At 48.2% G+C, this 16,955-nt stretch overlaps 1 protein-coding gene across 4 annotated transcripts in view; it reads left to right on the top strand.

Moving 5' to 3' along the window:
• Window positions 1-15,039, top strand: part of LOC119406066 (zinc finger protein 90-like) — a 41,014-nt gene extending 25,975 nt beyond the window's left edge. For 3 of the 4 annotated variants that reach the window (XM_049418854.1, XM_049418852.1, XM_049418856.1), the window contains 2 exons: window positions 9,520-9,649; window positions 14,535-15,030. In XM_049418854.1, coding sequence (XP_049274811.1) covers window positions 9,520-9,649; window positions 14,535-15,030 — 626 coding nt within the window. Of the gene's footprint in view, window positions 1-9,519; window positions 9,650-14,534 lie in introns of all 4 variants that reach the window. The other variant, XM_049418853.1, reaches the window with a different exon arrangement.
• Window positions 15,040-16,955: the final 1,916 nt, after the last annotated feature.

Here is a 16,955-nt window from a genome sequence, read left to right as displayed (position 1 = left end):
ACAACATGTTTTCAGAGGTGTCGAAGGACGATGGTGCAACATGGAGAAAGCTTAACTCAGTACTTGGGAGAAGCAATAATATTACCACACATGAAATTAATGTAAATGGCGAAGTAGTTCGAGGTACCGAACTAGCCAATATGTTCAGTGAATATCTTAGAAATTTATCTTTTTCTACGGCTCCAGGTAATCCTTTGGGATACTTGAAAGGTGACCACGCTGATTCGGTGTATTTAAACCCCATATCAGAAGATGACGTTTGCCTTCTGATAAAGCAGTTAAGAAATAGTAGTTGTTGTGATATTGTCACGTGGTCGTGACGTCAACGAAGACAACAGTCCGCACGTCCGAGATGAAACTGTTTATTTGGCCGAACTTGTGGCCGAGAAACTGAGAACTAGAACTACAGCAATACACGCTGTACAATGATAGCGGCGAACAGGGCGTCGTCCGTCGATCAACTGACAAGCGGTCAAGCGCGTCGGCTTTTATACAGGCGCTATCGAACTTTCCAGCAATATCGCTGGTGGCGGCATTATCTCTCGACAAAGCTAGAACATTCACGGGCGGCGCGCAATCTTAACAAAGCGATCTACTAATCTCGAAAAGCTTCTCGAACACTGCTTTGCGGACAGCGTCGATCGTTGATAAACGTCCTTGCTGGTCAAACCCGAATAATTCAAAATAAAACAAGAAGTGGGCGTGGCATTGCCCCCCTCTGAAAAAAAAAGCATCGTCCCGATGCTTGTGAAACAACAAAGAAGAGAGAGAAAAAAACAAGTGCATACATAAATAAATTACAATAACAAAGGAAAAGTACAGTCCCCAGGTTCGCTAACGCGCAAAAAACGGCTTAAGGCGCACGACATGGACGACTTCAGGTCGTGCGCGGCGTCGCTGGGAGTTCGTAATGCCGTCCGGGATGACCTCGTAGTCAAGAGCGCCGAGGCGTCGAAGAACCTTGTATGGCCCGAAATATCGCCGAAGGAGTTTTTCGCTTAGCCCACGTCGGCGTATAGGCGTCCAGACCCAAACACGGTCGCCGGGCTGGTATTCCACGAAGCGTCGAAGATTGTAGCGACGGCTGTCGGTGTACTGCTGGGTCTTGATGCGCAGGCGGGCGAGCTGTCGAGCTTCTTCGGCACGTTGTAAGTAGGTGGTCACGTCGATGTTTTCCTCGTCGGTCACGTTTGGTAACATGGCGTCGAGCGTCGTTGCCGGGCTCCGTCCGTAGACCAACTTGTACGGCGTCATCTGCGTCGTTTCTTGCACAGCGGTGTTGTATGCGAAGGTCACGTACGGAAGGATGGCATCCCACGTCTTGTGCTCGACGTCAACGTACATGGCCAGCATGTCGGCGATGGTCTTATTTAGGCGCTCGGTGAGGCCATTGGTTTGAGGGTGGTAGGCAGTGGTCCGGCGGTGGCTTGTCTGGCTGTACCTCAAGATCGCCTGAGTTAGCTCCGCTGTAAACGCCGTACCTCTGTCGGTGATGAGGACCTCTGGGGCGCCATGACGCAGAACGATGTCTTCAACAAAGAACTTCGCTACCTCGGCAGCACTGCCTCTAGGTAGGGCCCTTGTTTCGGCGTAGCGGGTCAGGTAGTCGGTAGCTACGACGATCCACTTATTACCGCTAGTCGACGTTGGGAACGGCCCCAGGAGGTCCATTCCGATCTGCTGGAACGGTCGCCGAGGTGGCTCGATCGGCTGAAGAAAGCCCGCTGGTCTTGTTGGCGGTGTCTTGCGTCGCTGACAGTCTCGGCATGTCCTTACGTAGCGAGTGACGTCGGCGGCAAGGCGCGGCCAGTAGTACTTTTCCTGTACTCTTGCCAGCGTTCGGGAAACACCGAGGTGTCCTGCTGTCGGGTCGTCGTGCAGGGCCTCGAGAACTTCTGGTCGCAATTCTGGAGGCACCACGAGAAGGTACTTGGCTCGATGTGGCGAGAAGTTCTTCTTTTGGAGAACGCCGTTGCGTAAGAAAAACGACGCCAGTGCTCGCTTGAACACTTTCGGAACGACGGCGTTCTTGCCCTCGAGGTATTCCATAAGGCCTCTGAGTTCCGGGTCGGATCGCTGTTGTTCAGCGAAGTCGTCGGCACTTATAGTTCCCAAGAAGTAGTCATCATCCTGGTCGTCTTGCGGCGGCGGGTCCACGGGGGCACGAGACAGGCAGTCGGCGTCAGAGTGTTTTCTTCCGGACTTGTAAACGACGTGAATGTCGAATTCTTGCAGTCGTAGGCTCCACCGTGCGAGGCGACCGGAAGAGTCCTTCAAGTTAGCTAGCCAACGCAAGGCGTGGTGGTCGCTCACAACTTTGAAGGGCCGGCCGTAGAGGTAGGGGCGAAACTTCGATGTAGCCCAGATGATGGCCAGGCACTCCTTTTCCGTTGTGGAATAGTTGATTTCTGCCTTTGATAGCGACCGGCTAGCATAACTGATGACCCTCTCCAGCCCGTCAGTCTTCTGCACGAGGACGGCGCCGAGTCCTAGGCTGCTTGCGTCGGTGTGGATTTCCGTATCGGCGTCTTCGTCGAAATGCGCTAGTATTGGAGGCATCTGAAGGCGTCGTTTAAGTTCTTGAAATGCCTCGATTTGCGCCGTTTCCCACTTGAATGGCACGTCGGTTTTCGTCAGGTGCGTTAGTGGCTGGGCTATTCGTGAAAATTCCTTGACGAAGCGTCTGTAGTAGGCGCACAAGCCGAGAAAACGGCGTACGCCCTTCTTATCGGTGGGTGGCGGGAAGGCAGCGATGACAGCTGTTTTCCGCGGGTCCGGGCGAACACCATTCTTGCTGATCACGTGACCCAAAAACAAGAGCTCCTCGTACGCGAAGCGGCACTTTTCAGGCTTCAGGGTGAGTCCGGAGGTCTTGATTGCTTGAAGTACAGCTTCAAGGCGTCGAAGGTGTTCGTCGAAGTTTGAGGAAAACACAACGACGTCGTCCAAGTACACAAGGCACGTCTGCCACTTCAAGCCGGCCAGTACTGTATCCATAACCCGTTGGAAAGTCGCGGGCGCCGAGCAAAGACCAAAGGGCATGACCTTGAACTCGAACAGGCCGTCTGGTGTTATGAAGGCAGCCTTCTCGGTCTCTCTCGTCGACTTCGATTTGCCAGTAGCCGGTCTTGAGGTCCATCGACGAAAAGTACTTGGCGTTGTGGAGTCGATCTAGGGCGTCGTCTATTGGTGGGAGAGGGTACACGTCCTTCTTCGTGACCTTGTTCAGGCGACGATAGTCGACGCAAAAACGTAGTGTTCCATCCTTCTTCCTCACTAACACCACAGGAGACGCCCACGGACTCTTGGACGGCTGGATGATGTCGTCGCGTAGCATTTCGTCGACCTGTTTCTTGACGGCCTCGCGTTCTCGCGTCGAAACTCGGTACGGGCTCTGACGGATTGGTCGGGCACTTTCTTCGGTTATGATGCGATGTTTCGCGACTGGGGTCTGTCGAATTCTTGACGACGACGAGAAGCAGTCTTTGAATTGTAGGAGCAGGGTTTTTAGCTGGTCTTGCTCGTGCTTCGGGAGGCTCGGGTTGACGTCGAAATCTGGTTGGTTTCGTCGATTCGTCGAAGCAGGTTCGGTAGCATCGAAGAGGGCGAGAGCATTGCTGGATTCCACGAATTCGTGGATGTAGGCGACCGTCGTACCAATGTTGAGGTGCCTATATTCGTGGCTGAAATTTGTCAGCACTACCTTTGCTTTGCCATCACGCAGCTCGGCTATGCCTCTTGCGACGCAAATCTGACGGTTGAGAAGTAGGTGCTGATCGCCCTCGATGACACCTTCAAGGTCTGCGTGTTCTTCGGTGCCGACGGAAATGATGATGTTCGAGAGAGGCGGAATGGTGACGTGCTCTTCTATCACATTCAATACGGGCTTTCCTGGCGTCGTGTGTGGCGGCAGCGCTTTTTCTGAGGTTAGTGTTATTGACTCAGATCTCAGGTCTATTACGGCACCGTGTTCACTTAGGAAGTCCATCCCAAGTATCACGTCCCTGGAACAGTGCTGCAGGATAAGAAAGCTCGCAGGATAGGTTCGGTCACTGATGCTGACTCTTGCTGTGCAGACTCCAGCCGGCGTTATCAAATGACCTCCAGCGGTGCGGATTTCAGGACCTTCCCAAGCAGTCCTTTCTTCAACTTCGCGGCGAATGACCCACTGACGACGGAATAGTCGGCCCCAGTGTCGACGAGAGCGGTAACGTTGTGTCCGTCGAATAGTACGTCGAGGTCGCTAGTCCGCCGTCTTGCGTTGCGTGTACGGCGCGGCGTCGGGTCACGGCTACGTCGGTTTGCACCGCTGCTTCCGCGTTGCGTCGTCAGGTCTGCTTCCACGGGTCGCAAGGTTTCGTCTTCAGGACGTCGTTCGGCGTGCGGCGGGGGCTCGGAACTTCGTCGCGGCGTCGTCGTCGACGGCGGAGGATCTTCAACGTTTCGTCGTTCAGCAACCGCACCTCCATCGGTTGCTGCCCTTAGTTTTCCGGATACGGGCTAGGCGACCGACCCCGGTTTGGGCCAGTGTACTGCCGGCGGTGCGGTGACATGTAGCGGCCGGGCGACGGCGAGCGGGAAGGTCGTCGTTGTTGCCACTGTGTTCCAGTGAGGTAGTCGTCGATGTGGCGAGGGCGTTCGCCTGGCTGCGGGCGCGGCGCGTTCACGGCGAATCCGCGTAGCCCCATCTGTCGGTACTGGCAGCGGCGGTACGTGTGGCCGGCCTCCCCGCAGTGGTAGCAGAGCGGGCGGTTGTCAGGGGCGCGCCAAACGTCGGTCTTCCTCGGGGTGTAGTGCTGGCCGCCAGGTGGGCGGTAGGGCGTCGATGATTGCGGCGGTGTCTGGCGACGGAACTGCGTCGATGCGGTGTCTTGACGCGGGCGCGGCGGGGGAGCGTAGCGTCGGGCTGCAGCAGCGTAGCTCAAGGCTTGCGGCTGAGGCTGTGGCGGTTCAAGGGTGCCCAGCGATTGCTGGATTTCTTCTCGAACGACGTCTGCGATGGAGTCTACTTGAGGCTGGGGTGAGGGCAACAGCTTGCGCAGTTCCTCTCGCACGATCGCTCGGATTGTTTCGCGCAGGTCCTCGGAGCCGAGCGCATGAACAGCGGGGCTGTCTTGGATTGATCGGCGATCATATTGGCGGGTGCGCATTTCTAGCGTCTTCTCGATGGTCGTGGCTTCTGAGACGAATTCCTGGATGGTATTCGGTGGATTCCTCATAAGTCCAGCGAAGAGCTGTTCCTTTACTCCTCGCATGAGGAAACGAACCTTATTCTCTTCAGGCATATTGGGGTCAGCGTGGCGGAACAGCCGGGCCATTTCTTCCGCGAAAAGCGCCACGTTTTCGTTCGGCAGCTGCACGCGGGTCTCGAGGAGAGCCTCAGCCCTCTCTTTGCGAACGACGCTCGTGAACGTGGCGAGGAACCTGGCGCGAAATATGTCCCACGTTGTCAGGGTTCGCTCTTGGTTCTCGAACCAGGTACGAGCGGCGTCTTCCAAAGCGAAATAGACATGCCGTAGCTTGTCTTCGCTGGTCCAGGCATTAAAAACGGCGACTCGGTCGTAGGCTTCGAGCCAGCTTTCCGGGTCTTCGAACGACGATCCGCGGAAGGTTGGCGGCTCCTTGGGCGTCCGGAGAACGATCGGTGCGGGCGGCACAGCGTCTGTCATCGTCGCTGTGGTCGAGGTCAGGATCTTTGTTTGCCGGGTCTTTTCAGGTAGAGGCCCGTGCTCTGGCGGTAGACCTTGTTGCCTGCGGCTTGCTCGACGATCCGGGTTTTCTTTGCCGTCGTCCTCCTCGCGGCTTGGGCTTGGGTCAGCGCTTCGCGGGGGCGTCCGGATCATGGAAGAAGCAGCACCTCCACCAGATGTCACGTGATCGTGACGTCAACGAAGACAACAGTCCGCACGTCCGAGATGAAACTGTTTATTTGGCCGAACTTGTGGCCGAGAAACTGAGAACTAGAACTACAGCAATACACGCTGTACAATGATAGCGGCGAACAAGGCGTCGTCCGTCGATCAACTGACAAGCGGTCAAGCGCGTCGGCTTTTATACAGGCGCTATCGAACTTTCCAGCAATATCGCTGGTGGCGGCATTATCTCTCGACAAAGCTAGAACATTCACGGGCGGCGCGCAATCTTAACAAAACGATCTACTAATCTCGAGAAGCTTCTCGAACACTGCTTTGCGGACAGCGTCGATCGTTGATAAACGTCCTTGCTGGTCAAACCCGAATAATTCAAAATAAAACAAGAAGTGGGCGTGGCAATATCTTTGGAATTCAAGTGCGTCCTGTTAAATTCATTGCAGATTTAATTGCTAAACCTCTAGCGCATGTATTTAACCTTAGCATTTCGAACGGTATATTCCCTGCTAAACTTCAGAGGGCTAAAGTTTGCGTCTTGTACAAAAAAGGAGACAGGAATCACTTGGCGAATTATAGACCAATTTCAATATTGCCCGTATTCTCCAAAATTCTCGAAAAAGCTCTGTAATCTCGGTTGGTGTCTTTTGCCGATAAACACAACATAATCACAGAATCTCAATTTGGCTTTCGTAAAAACTATACCACGCAACTAGCACTCCTTATTCAAAAAGAACTTATACTGCAGAACATTGAAGACAAGAAGTATGTACTTGATATATTTATAGATTTTACGAAAGCATTCGATTCTCTTAATAGAGATATTCTTATCCAGAAATTAGAATTCTATGGCATTCGTGGTCAAGCTCGACAAATCGTCATATATTATCTTAGTCACCGTAAGCAGTGTGTCTCTATCGACAACACAGTATCTTCATTTAAAAGCACTTCTTCTGGAGTGCCGCAAGGTAGCATTTTAGGACCATACCTTTTCAATATATACATTAATGATATAGTTAATATGGACCCCAATGTTAAATATATTATCTATGCCGACGACACGACGCTTTTTTTGGCCGACGATGAGAGTGACCGCTTATTCCAACGCGCTAATCAGGTTTTGCTTAAGCTGGCGGAATGGGCGTCGGGTAATGGTCTAGTTATAAATGTTTCCAAAATGCGAGCTGTTGTATTTCGGGCAAAATCCAAGAATTTTGTACCATGCAATTCACTCCTGCTAAACTGAAGCCCCATTGAAATTGTTAACGATTTCAAAACTCTTGGTGTAGTATTTAATCAACATATGTCATGGGACTCGCATACTGAGCATGTAGCTAACAAAGCGGTTCGTGCGTTAGGACCTCTCTACCGTCATCGCGACTCATTGCCAATAAATACCAGACTTTTAATCTACAACTCTTTATTTATTTCTTACATCGAATACTGTTTTCATGTTTGGGGAACAACCATTTCTACAAACATTTTTAAATTTGAAAGAATCCGAAACAAAATAATAAGGGTAATTGCTAACACTGCTCCCGATCATTCAGCTGAACCGTTACTAAAGAAGTACGGCTTAATTAGTTTAGACAACCTCTATAATTTTAAACTAAGTTTGGCACTGCGGAATGAAATTAAGAAAGACACTCATAGTCTACGCACCCTGGCTAAATTAAAAGTAAACGCGCGTAGCGATCACACTAGGCATCTTGAATATTGGGATGTGCCTCTCAGCAGAACGAACTATGGTGAAGATAGGCTGTGTTGTCTCATTCCTAGAATGCTAAATAATTTTTATGCACAGAACATACATATATAGTACTTCACATTCGACCAGCTTAATGAATATTACATATGACATTAATTATATGCTTTATTCTATTTTTCTATCCCCATTTTTGTGACTGTTCTTTCTTTCTTTTATTCTGAAATAAACTGAAAAGTTTCACAATTTGTTACTGTATAAGGATGTATGCAGCATCACGTACTATTTAATCACTGTATTGTTTTCTTTTTGTACTACTTTTCTCGATGATAATAGTGTGCAAACTTGTCATTTTAATGACTTGTATATATTCCATTGATGTATTAATAGTGTCTGTGGCCAAATGCTGACCGAAGTCCAAGATACACGGGGTGAGAGCTTTGTCAAGCTGCCTAAAAGCAGCTTTTTCTCTCACTCCTCATGATCTGTATTGCTCATGAAATAAACTTGGGATCGACTTGATCGACTTGTGATATAAGCAGGCAGTCATCACTAGTCCTAACACGCTAGGAGAATGTGTGAAATGATCGGTTACGGTGGTTCGTCAATCTACAGGAACGCAATAAATAAATAAATAAATAAATAAATAAATAAATAAATAAATAAATAAATAAATAAATAAATAAATAAATAAATAAATAAATAAATAACTACAAGACTAAGCAAGAAAAAAAGAGACAAAAAACGCCTAGTCTCTTCAGTAAGAGGTTACGAATGACGCGTTTGTGTGAGGGATTGTGATTTACGAAGACTTCCTCATAAAATATTTATTCCAATAGCTAGGAAAGCATGTAAAGTTGCCCATGCTTTCATTAATACCCGACGGTGGTCTATTGAATATACACATGACATAAGACTCGCAAATCTTCGTTGTTGAATGTTGGTCCACCAGGCGAGAGTGCAAATGCGTGTAACCGCAAGGTTATTGTTTTTCGCCTTGTTTTAAGTACGTTAAAATTCCCTTCAGTGCGTGTATATATATATATATATATATATATATATATATATATATATATATATATATATATATATATATACTGGGCAAATTGCAAACGAAAAAGCCGCCATCTGATGAAGAACAAGCTCCGTACAATATTACCATGCTTGCTATAAATATCATTTAGCCATTGATGGAAGTACAGAACGGAATATTCATACTTTTGTTTATCTGCAGCGATCGAGCTGGCACCTGTAATGTACAACCACAACCGGAGGACCACGGGGCTTCCTTTCACGGTATGCGTGCGGATAAATATATCAACTTTCTAGCTTTGTTAGCAGCGGACACAACCGCAGGATAAGGATACGCTGTTGCGCCGTGTATGGGAAAAAATTAATGTCATCCATGCTCACCAAAAGTGAGGTGCCCCAACTTTTTTTCAAACAGAATAGTAGCGTAAGATGATATTTAACAAACCTTTTACGGAGTGTACCAAATACGTCCAGCTCGAGTGAGTGTGAGTGAACGATAATTCAGTACTTAGCGATTGCATCATGTTATTTTTGTGAGTTTGCAAAGGTACGTACATTCGTACTCCTTGCTCTATGGACAGCTTCGCAACAGTCCCAACCATTCAGGTGAAATTATCGCAGTCGACAAACATTAGGTATTCGTCCAAATGTTGACATTATTACTGAGAAAGTCGCACACGTGTTCATGCAACGGAGACCCTGTCAATGCTACCGAAGAAATTGATACTCAGCACAGCTGTCACCCGTGGCCTCAACGATATACAGGGACCTTGACCTCTAAGCGAATATAAGTTCAATGTATGTAACATCTCAGCACTTCCACAAGACCTTCAACTGAAACTCTACGGAGAGCTATGAAAAGAAACTCATTGTTAGCGCCTCTACCCCAACACTAAGTCAACACATTTCTTTCAGTGCCAACATACCCTACCTTGGCCGGGAGTAGCGGTCTCTCAGTCCCGCTGTCCAATAGCGGCGCCTGCCATTCAGTCCCTAGTACAAGCCGCGCAGGCATCGAAGAAACCATGCGGGCATACGACGCGAGGTGAGCCCAAATCTCGAGTAGTCTTATTCACTGTGGCAACTCAGGGAGCACAGCACGGCGTCTACTCTTTTCCCACAGGCTTTCCTTGTGATTGATGTGCGGATTATTCCTATGGCCACATATTAGGTGGACCACTCAGCGTACATCATTGAGGTCTCGAATTCCTGTCTGGATACGCGAAGACTGCAAGATCGCTTTGAACCAAAGTTACATCGCATTAATGAGCATTGCCGCGTTGAACGAAGAAATGAAATATTACAAGTTCCAGTGAATAAAATAACGATAAATCCTTGATTAGAGAATGTCGCTGGAGCCAGCGTTTCGACAAGTGGGCTTCTTCGAGGCATCTTGTCGTGACTGTATTGACTGCAATTGGAGAGAATTTCATTGTGCTTGTCAAAAATAAGAGGCAGGCCATATTTAAAATGTTCCCCATTTAGCATTACTGGCGACGCAGGAGGAGTATGGAAAACGGCGAAAAGCTATTATTGCTTACCCCTTTTCTGGCTAGTAAAGGGGTATCGCGAGGAACCAAAACGCGCTCGAAACTAGTAAATACATGTATTTACTGTTTATTGACTTTTTTAATAGTGTATAAGCAGGCATTGCTGAATAAATCAAGACGTGAAGTTTGTTATGTGAGTGATCACAAAGAGATCTTTATATTTTCCTCGGCGTTTAGCATCTCAGCAAACTAAATACGTCAGTCTCCAATTGTCGCTGAACATGTCGCCAACCTTACTTGTGTGGTTGCCCATTTGATGTCGTCACCGACCATCATGCACTATGCTGGCTGTCGCCATTGAAGGAACCCCCGGGCAGTCGCGCCCGAGGGTTGCTGTGGTCCCTCTTCAGGCGTCTACGCGCTGTTCCTCTTTCGCCTCTGTCTGTCTGTCTGTGCTAGGCGACCCGTTTGGCCGCATGTCTTCTGTGTTTTTTTTTTCTCATTTCATTGGGCACGTTTCGCCCCTGTGTCTCGTCTCATTTCATTTTCATTAACAAAAATGCCCGGTTTCTGTGCTCGTCGTCCCAACACCTTGGGACCCATAAGCGTTACCGTTGCCCGCAATTTTCTTTTATCTAATTGGCTTTTCCACTAAATTTGCGCTTTGGGTTGTATTGAAACCCCTTTTCATTTATATTTAATGGCTTTATACCTGGTATGCTTCGGCAGGTACAGGTTTTTCCCATGCCTTTATTTTTGCTTTCATTTTTATCGCAACAATGGGAATGAATTTTACTGGGGCACTTCGCCTGCAAGACTACGACATCCGCGTGCTGTACCGCAGCGGACGCCAGCATGCTGACGCCGACGCCCTCTCACGCTCCCCCTTGCCTGAAGACAATCCCTCCTGCTCAGTATCTCGCATTGCTGTTTCTTCCGTCGATGTTCAAACCATCGCTACCGAGTAGCGCAAGGATAAATGGATCGCCTCACTGATAGACTTCCTCACTGATCAGTCGGCAACACCAATCACTCGCGCGCTGCGTCGTCAAGCCCACCATTTCGCCATTCGTGACGACCTACTGAACCGACGCAATTACAACGCCGACGGCCGCCAGTGGCTACTTGTGACACCCCGAAGTCTGCGTTCTGAAATATGCGAGTCCTTCCACTCTGATTCGCAATGCCCGCACCCTGGAGTATCCAAAACTTACGACCGCATTGGACAACGATACTTCTGGCGAGGGATGTACCGTTACGTGCAGATGTTCGTCCGTTCCTGCCTCGATTGCCAACGCCGAAAACCCTCAACGCACGTGTCACCAGTCTGTCTACAACCATTACCTTGCCCTAACCGTCCGTTTAGGCGCGTGGGCATCAATTTGTATCGACCACTTCCTCTGACGTCGGCTGGTAACCGCTGGGCCATCGTCGCTGTTGACTATCTAACGCGATACGCCGGACTGACTGACTGACTGACTGACTGACTGACTGACTGACTGACTGACTGACTGACTGACTGACTGACTGACTGACTGACTGACTGACTGACTGACTGACTGACTGACTGACTGACTGACTGACTGACTGACTGACTGACTGACTGACTGACTGACTGACTGACTGACTGACTGACTGACTGACTGACTGACTGACTGACTGACTGACTGACTGACTGACTGACTGACTGACTGACTGACTGACTGACTGACTGACTGACTGACTGACTGACTGACTGACTGACTGACTGACTGACTGACTGACTGACTGACTGACTGACTGACTGACTGACTGACTGACTGACTGACTGACTGACTGACTGACTGACTGACTGACTGACTGACTGACTGACTGACTGACTGACTGACTGACTGACTGACTGACTGACTGACTGACTGACTGACTGACTGACTGACTGACTGACTGACTGACTGACTGACTGACTGACTGACTGACTGACTGACTGACTGACTGACTGACTGACTGACTGACTGACTGACTGACTGACTGACTGACTGACTGACCTGACTGACTGACTGACTGACTGACTGACTGACTGACTGACTGACTGACTGACTGCCGACTGAACTGACTGACTGACTGACGACTGACTGACTGACTGACTGACGCCTGACTGACTGACTGACGACTGACGACTGACTTCCTGACTACTGACTGACTGACTGCCCGGCTGACGGACTGACTGCTGACTGACTGACTGACTGACTGCGCGACTGACTGACTGCTGACTGACTGAGCGACTGACTGACTGACTGACTGCGAGCGACCGACTGACTGACTGACTGAGCGACTGACTGAGCGACCGACTGACTGACTGACTGAGCGACCGACTGACTGACTGACTGAGCGACCGACTGACTGACTGACTGAGCGACCGACTGACTGACTGACTGAGCGACCGACTGACTGACTGACGGACTGAGCGCCACGGGGGGGGACGACTGACTGCGACGACTGACTGACTGACTGACTGACGACTGACTGTGACTGACTGACTGACTGACTGACTGACTGACTGACCTGACTGACTGACTGACTGACTGACTGACTGACTGACTGACTGACTGACTGACTGACTGACTGACTGACTGACTGACTGACTGACTGACTGACTGACTGACTGACTGACTGACTGACTGACTGACTGACTGACTGACTGACTGACTGACTGACTGACTGACTGACTGACTGACTGACTGACTGACTGACTGACTGACTGACTGACTGACTGACTGACTGACTGACTGACTGACTGACTGACTGACTGACTGACTGACTGACTGACTGACTGACTGACTGGCTGGACTGGACTGGACTGGACTGGACTGGACTGGACTGGCGTCCGATCATATCTCAAATCACTGCGATCTTGACAGTCCAGACAAAGTGCTGAAATGTCGGAGTAATGACTATTAATGGAAAGGCTAGGGTATGTCCCCATCTGAAGCACGCGAAGAGAGATTGCCTCTGGCCTAGACAACTTTTCGTGCGGAGAGGCTACAAAAAAGGAAAGAAAAACTAATAAAAAACTAAACAAAGTAGGTATCCACACTGTTTAAAGGCTATCTGTAAGCCCGGTCGTTTTTAAAGGGACACTAAAGAGAAGCAATGAATTGGTTTAGATTGATAAAGTGTGCTTGGAGAACTCTTTTGTAGTTTATTTCACTCTTGTGTATGTTTATTATTAGAGGAGAAAACCAAGTTCAAAGCTTCATTTTTAAATTTCGCGCCCAACTTTGTAATGCGTGACGTAGAAGACTTTAAAGAGCATTTAACGTATTTTGGCGCCACTGGCTCGACGAAATTTGCACAAACTCGGTATGTCAAGTCTCTGGCACCCTCAGAGGACAATGTACTTCGATTTAACCGATTAGGAGCTACGTAGGCCCAAGCAGGCGCCGTCAAAAATGTGACGTCACGGCAAATGGTGCGGGAATTCCAAGGTGGCGTCGCCACCTGTATTTTCTTTTTGCGCGTTTTCTCGCTTATTAAGCGCCTTCGCGCAGAAAGCGTGATGTTTTTGGTATCGTGGAAGACTAGTTTACTAATGCGAGAAAAATTGTTTTGCTCTTTAGTGTCCCTTTAAAAAGCGCTACAACGCTATCAACGCCTTCTGTGCTGAGGCTGGACTCGGCCAGCGTCCCAGGGCCCTTTCTTGCGACACAGTAAGGTTATCAAGTGCGTCTGACGTACTGGAACGTTCTTTTCTGGGCGCACTGAAACGCAGACGCTTACAGAGAAAATGGACAATCGTTTGTTCGCAACTGCAGTTGTCGCATGTAGGGTTCTTGGTCATTTCGAGCCGAAAGGATTACGGATTCCTGAGGGCCGCGCCAGACCACAGTTGGCACAGTAACGTGTCCTCAGTTCGAGATATTCCCGACGGAATACAGAGCTGGAGATTGAGATCCAAGCTTTGTGGGCGAGCGTTGAATTCCGCTTAGTTCCACAGTGCTAGTGTGAGTTCACGTGCCAGGGAAAAAGAGAGAGTGAGAGAGAAGGCTCTTTATTGCATAACAGAGACTGGCAGGCATGCAGAGAAGAAAAAACTTGTCTCCTAAGTACAATCTGCTAGCTTCAGAAGCACCGCTGAATACCAAGGAAAATACTTGGACGGGCGCCTTCTCATTGTACCAACCAACCCGCATTAACATTCTGAAGCAGTTTATCTCATTTTCGGCAATGCTGAGTTTTAAAATTTCCGTTCAGGCTTCTCGGTGTCATTAACTTCATTGGTAAGCTGTAAAAAGACTTGCATCAAAACCATCACACTCTCACTTCCACATGCCAGTAAAATAGCAATCCCGTGAAAGCTATATTCTGTTCGGCAAGCTATTTATCGAGAGCAACGTGACCCTGTCCTTCAAAAAAAAAAGCGATCAATGCACCTATTACATTCCATTCTCCGGTTACTCGCAGCGCTGCTACTGGCTCCACGAATTGGGAACAGCGCGAGGACGGTGTCCGTGGTGCAGTCAACCACGTCACGAAACCACCAAGGGAACGTCATACATGCGAGATTTGCGCTAAATCATTTACATGGAGCAGTGATCTCGTGCGACATCGTCGTATTCATACGGGTGAAAAGCCATATCGTTGCGACATATGTGGTAAATTATTTACGCGTTCGTCCGCTCTCGCGCCACATCGCCTCACTCATTCAGGCGAGAAACCGCACGTATGCGACATATGCGAGAAATCATTTACACAGAAGGTTCAACTCGTGGTACATCGCCGTACTCATACGGGCGAGAAACCTTACGCATGCGACATATGCAAGCAGTCATTTACACAGAAGGTTAACCTCGTGGAGCATCGCCGTATTCATACGGGCGAAAAGCCATATCTTTGTGAAATATGTGGTAAATTATTTTCGAATCAGTCCAGTTTCGCGAGGCATCGCCGTACTCATTGATGCGAGAAACGCACTCAGGAAATATTCGTAGACATGAACGCACGCTTACAGGCGAGAGGTCGTGTAAATGCGAAATATGTGGTCATTCATTCCCGACATGGTACTCGCTTAACAAAAAACATCGACGCATACACTGAGAACGGAAACTCTGAAAGCGCCCCGCCCAATAAAAAAAATCATAATCACTTCGACCGGTGATGTACCAATGAGTAACTTCAATCTCATGGAGGCGTGTACTTTTATCTAGCGAAATGAGTGTGAAATCAATCGTGTACACACACAAAAAGTGTTTTTACGTGTCGCCTTTGTGGACGTGATTGAACAGCCATTGCAGTCTTCATTTTTTGAACGAATGGTACTGTCAACTAACATTTCCGCTGACCTTTTATGCGCAGTTTGTGCAGCTATCTTTTTAAGTGTTTTCTTAACTTACCTCTTATTTTATGTGTCATGCGTACGTGGTCTGTAGCAGCAGCGAATCATGCGTGTATGAATCAGTTTTTAGCTATACTTTTACTTCAAGACGTGAAAAAGAAGTGGTGCAGAACAAACAATACTGTCTTTCTTTCTTAAAAACAAAACGAAACCCGATTAAAGCCACGCGTGTGACAAGCCGGCTTCCCGTGTCGTGATAAACGGCTGTAATAGATGCCCGCTGTAAACCAATATTTCCTGGCTTTTGAAAATCGCGGCAGTAAACGTCATCACCCCAAGTTCTAAGTGTGTTCTAATGCAAAAAGAATTTTGGAGACACAGCCCAGTGCTTGCTGTACGGATACCTATCATAATTGAAAATTTTGTTGAAGCGCACTAAAAAAACAGACGGACAGAAGAGACTGACAAGGACAGCGCTTGCTCTCACAACTGAAGTTTTATTAATCAGAAAAAGGTATTTAGGGAGTGGTATATATGACACCTTTTTCTTGTGGAAAAGTCTACATAGGCCAGTCGGGAAGATGCGTGAACGACCGCCTTAGAGAACACCACGCATCTGTTAAGGCATCAGGCAACTCTCATCTTGCAGATCACTGTAGAAACTGCGGATGTTACCCCGTGTTTAAAGAAACAGAAAATAATATTTCGGCACAAGGATCAGCTAACACGTGAGATAGTGGAATCTTACCACATCCGAAAGAGGGGACTTGATTGTGTTAGCCAAGCTACGATTGTACTGCACGATAAAGAATACGCGTATCTCGACACTTAGGTTTTGCAAAATACTAGATGACAAATAACAGGGACTATTATGTAATCCCGATACGAGTGGTTTCTGTTGCACCCTGTTCTGTTGCACATGCGCGATGAGCCATGTAACCGCTTTAAATACCTTTTTCTGATTAATAAAACTTCAGTTGTGAGAGCAAGCGCTGTCCTTGTCAGTCTCTTCTGTCCGTCTGTTTTTTAGTGCGCTTCAACAAAATTTTCAATTATGAACGTAATCCAACTGGCCCAACTTGCCATCTTGCTACGGATACCTAGCTATGTTTATTGACGTGGTCATACCAAAAATATATCTAGGCCAAACCTAACTGACTGCACTTGTGTGTTGTGAGAAATCAGAGTTGAAATATCCGCAGAGAAACCTCTGTTAGCTGGAATTACCAATTGCTGTTGGGAAGTTTGGGTGAATTCGATTGTCTGTCATAATTACCATCGAGATACATGTGTGACATGCATGAAATTCTTATTCATGCTAAAAGACTGGGCGTGCAAACACGGAAACAAGAGAAAAGTCAAGACACCACAAACACCGTGGTGCAATCTTGCTGATGCCCTTTTCGCTCGTTTTTTTTTTTAATATCGGGAAGTTTACTGGTGAGAGCTATGATCGAAATCAAAGGTTTGAACGTGCATTAAAATGGCGGACTGCAAACTCTTTTTATCTTCGTTTGATCTTGGGAAGGGCATTTTGCAAGGTTTAAAGG

This window comes from Rhipicephalus sanguineus, chromosome 9 (assembly GCF_013339695.2).
Source record: "Rhipicephalus sanguineus isolate Rsan-2018 chromosome 9, BIME_Rsan_1.4, whole genome shotgun sequence".
Taxonomy (NCBI): Eukaryota; Metazoa; Arthropoda; class Arachnida; order Ixodida; family Ixodidae; genus Rhipicephalus; species Rhipicephalus sanguineus.
Note: the sequence above shows the minus strand (reverse complement) of the source record. Positions and strands in the feature narration are given on the sequence as shown.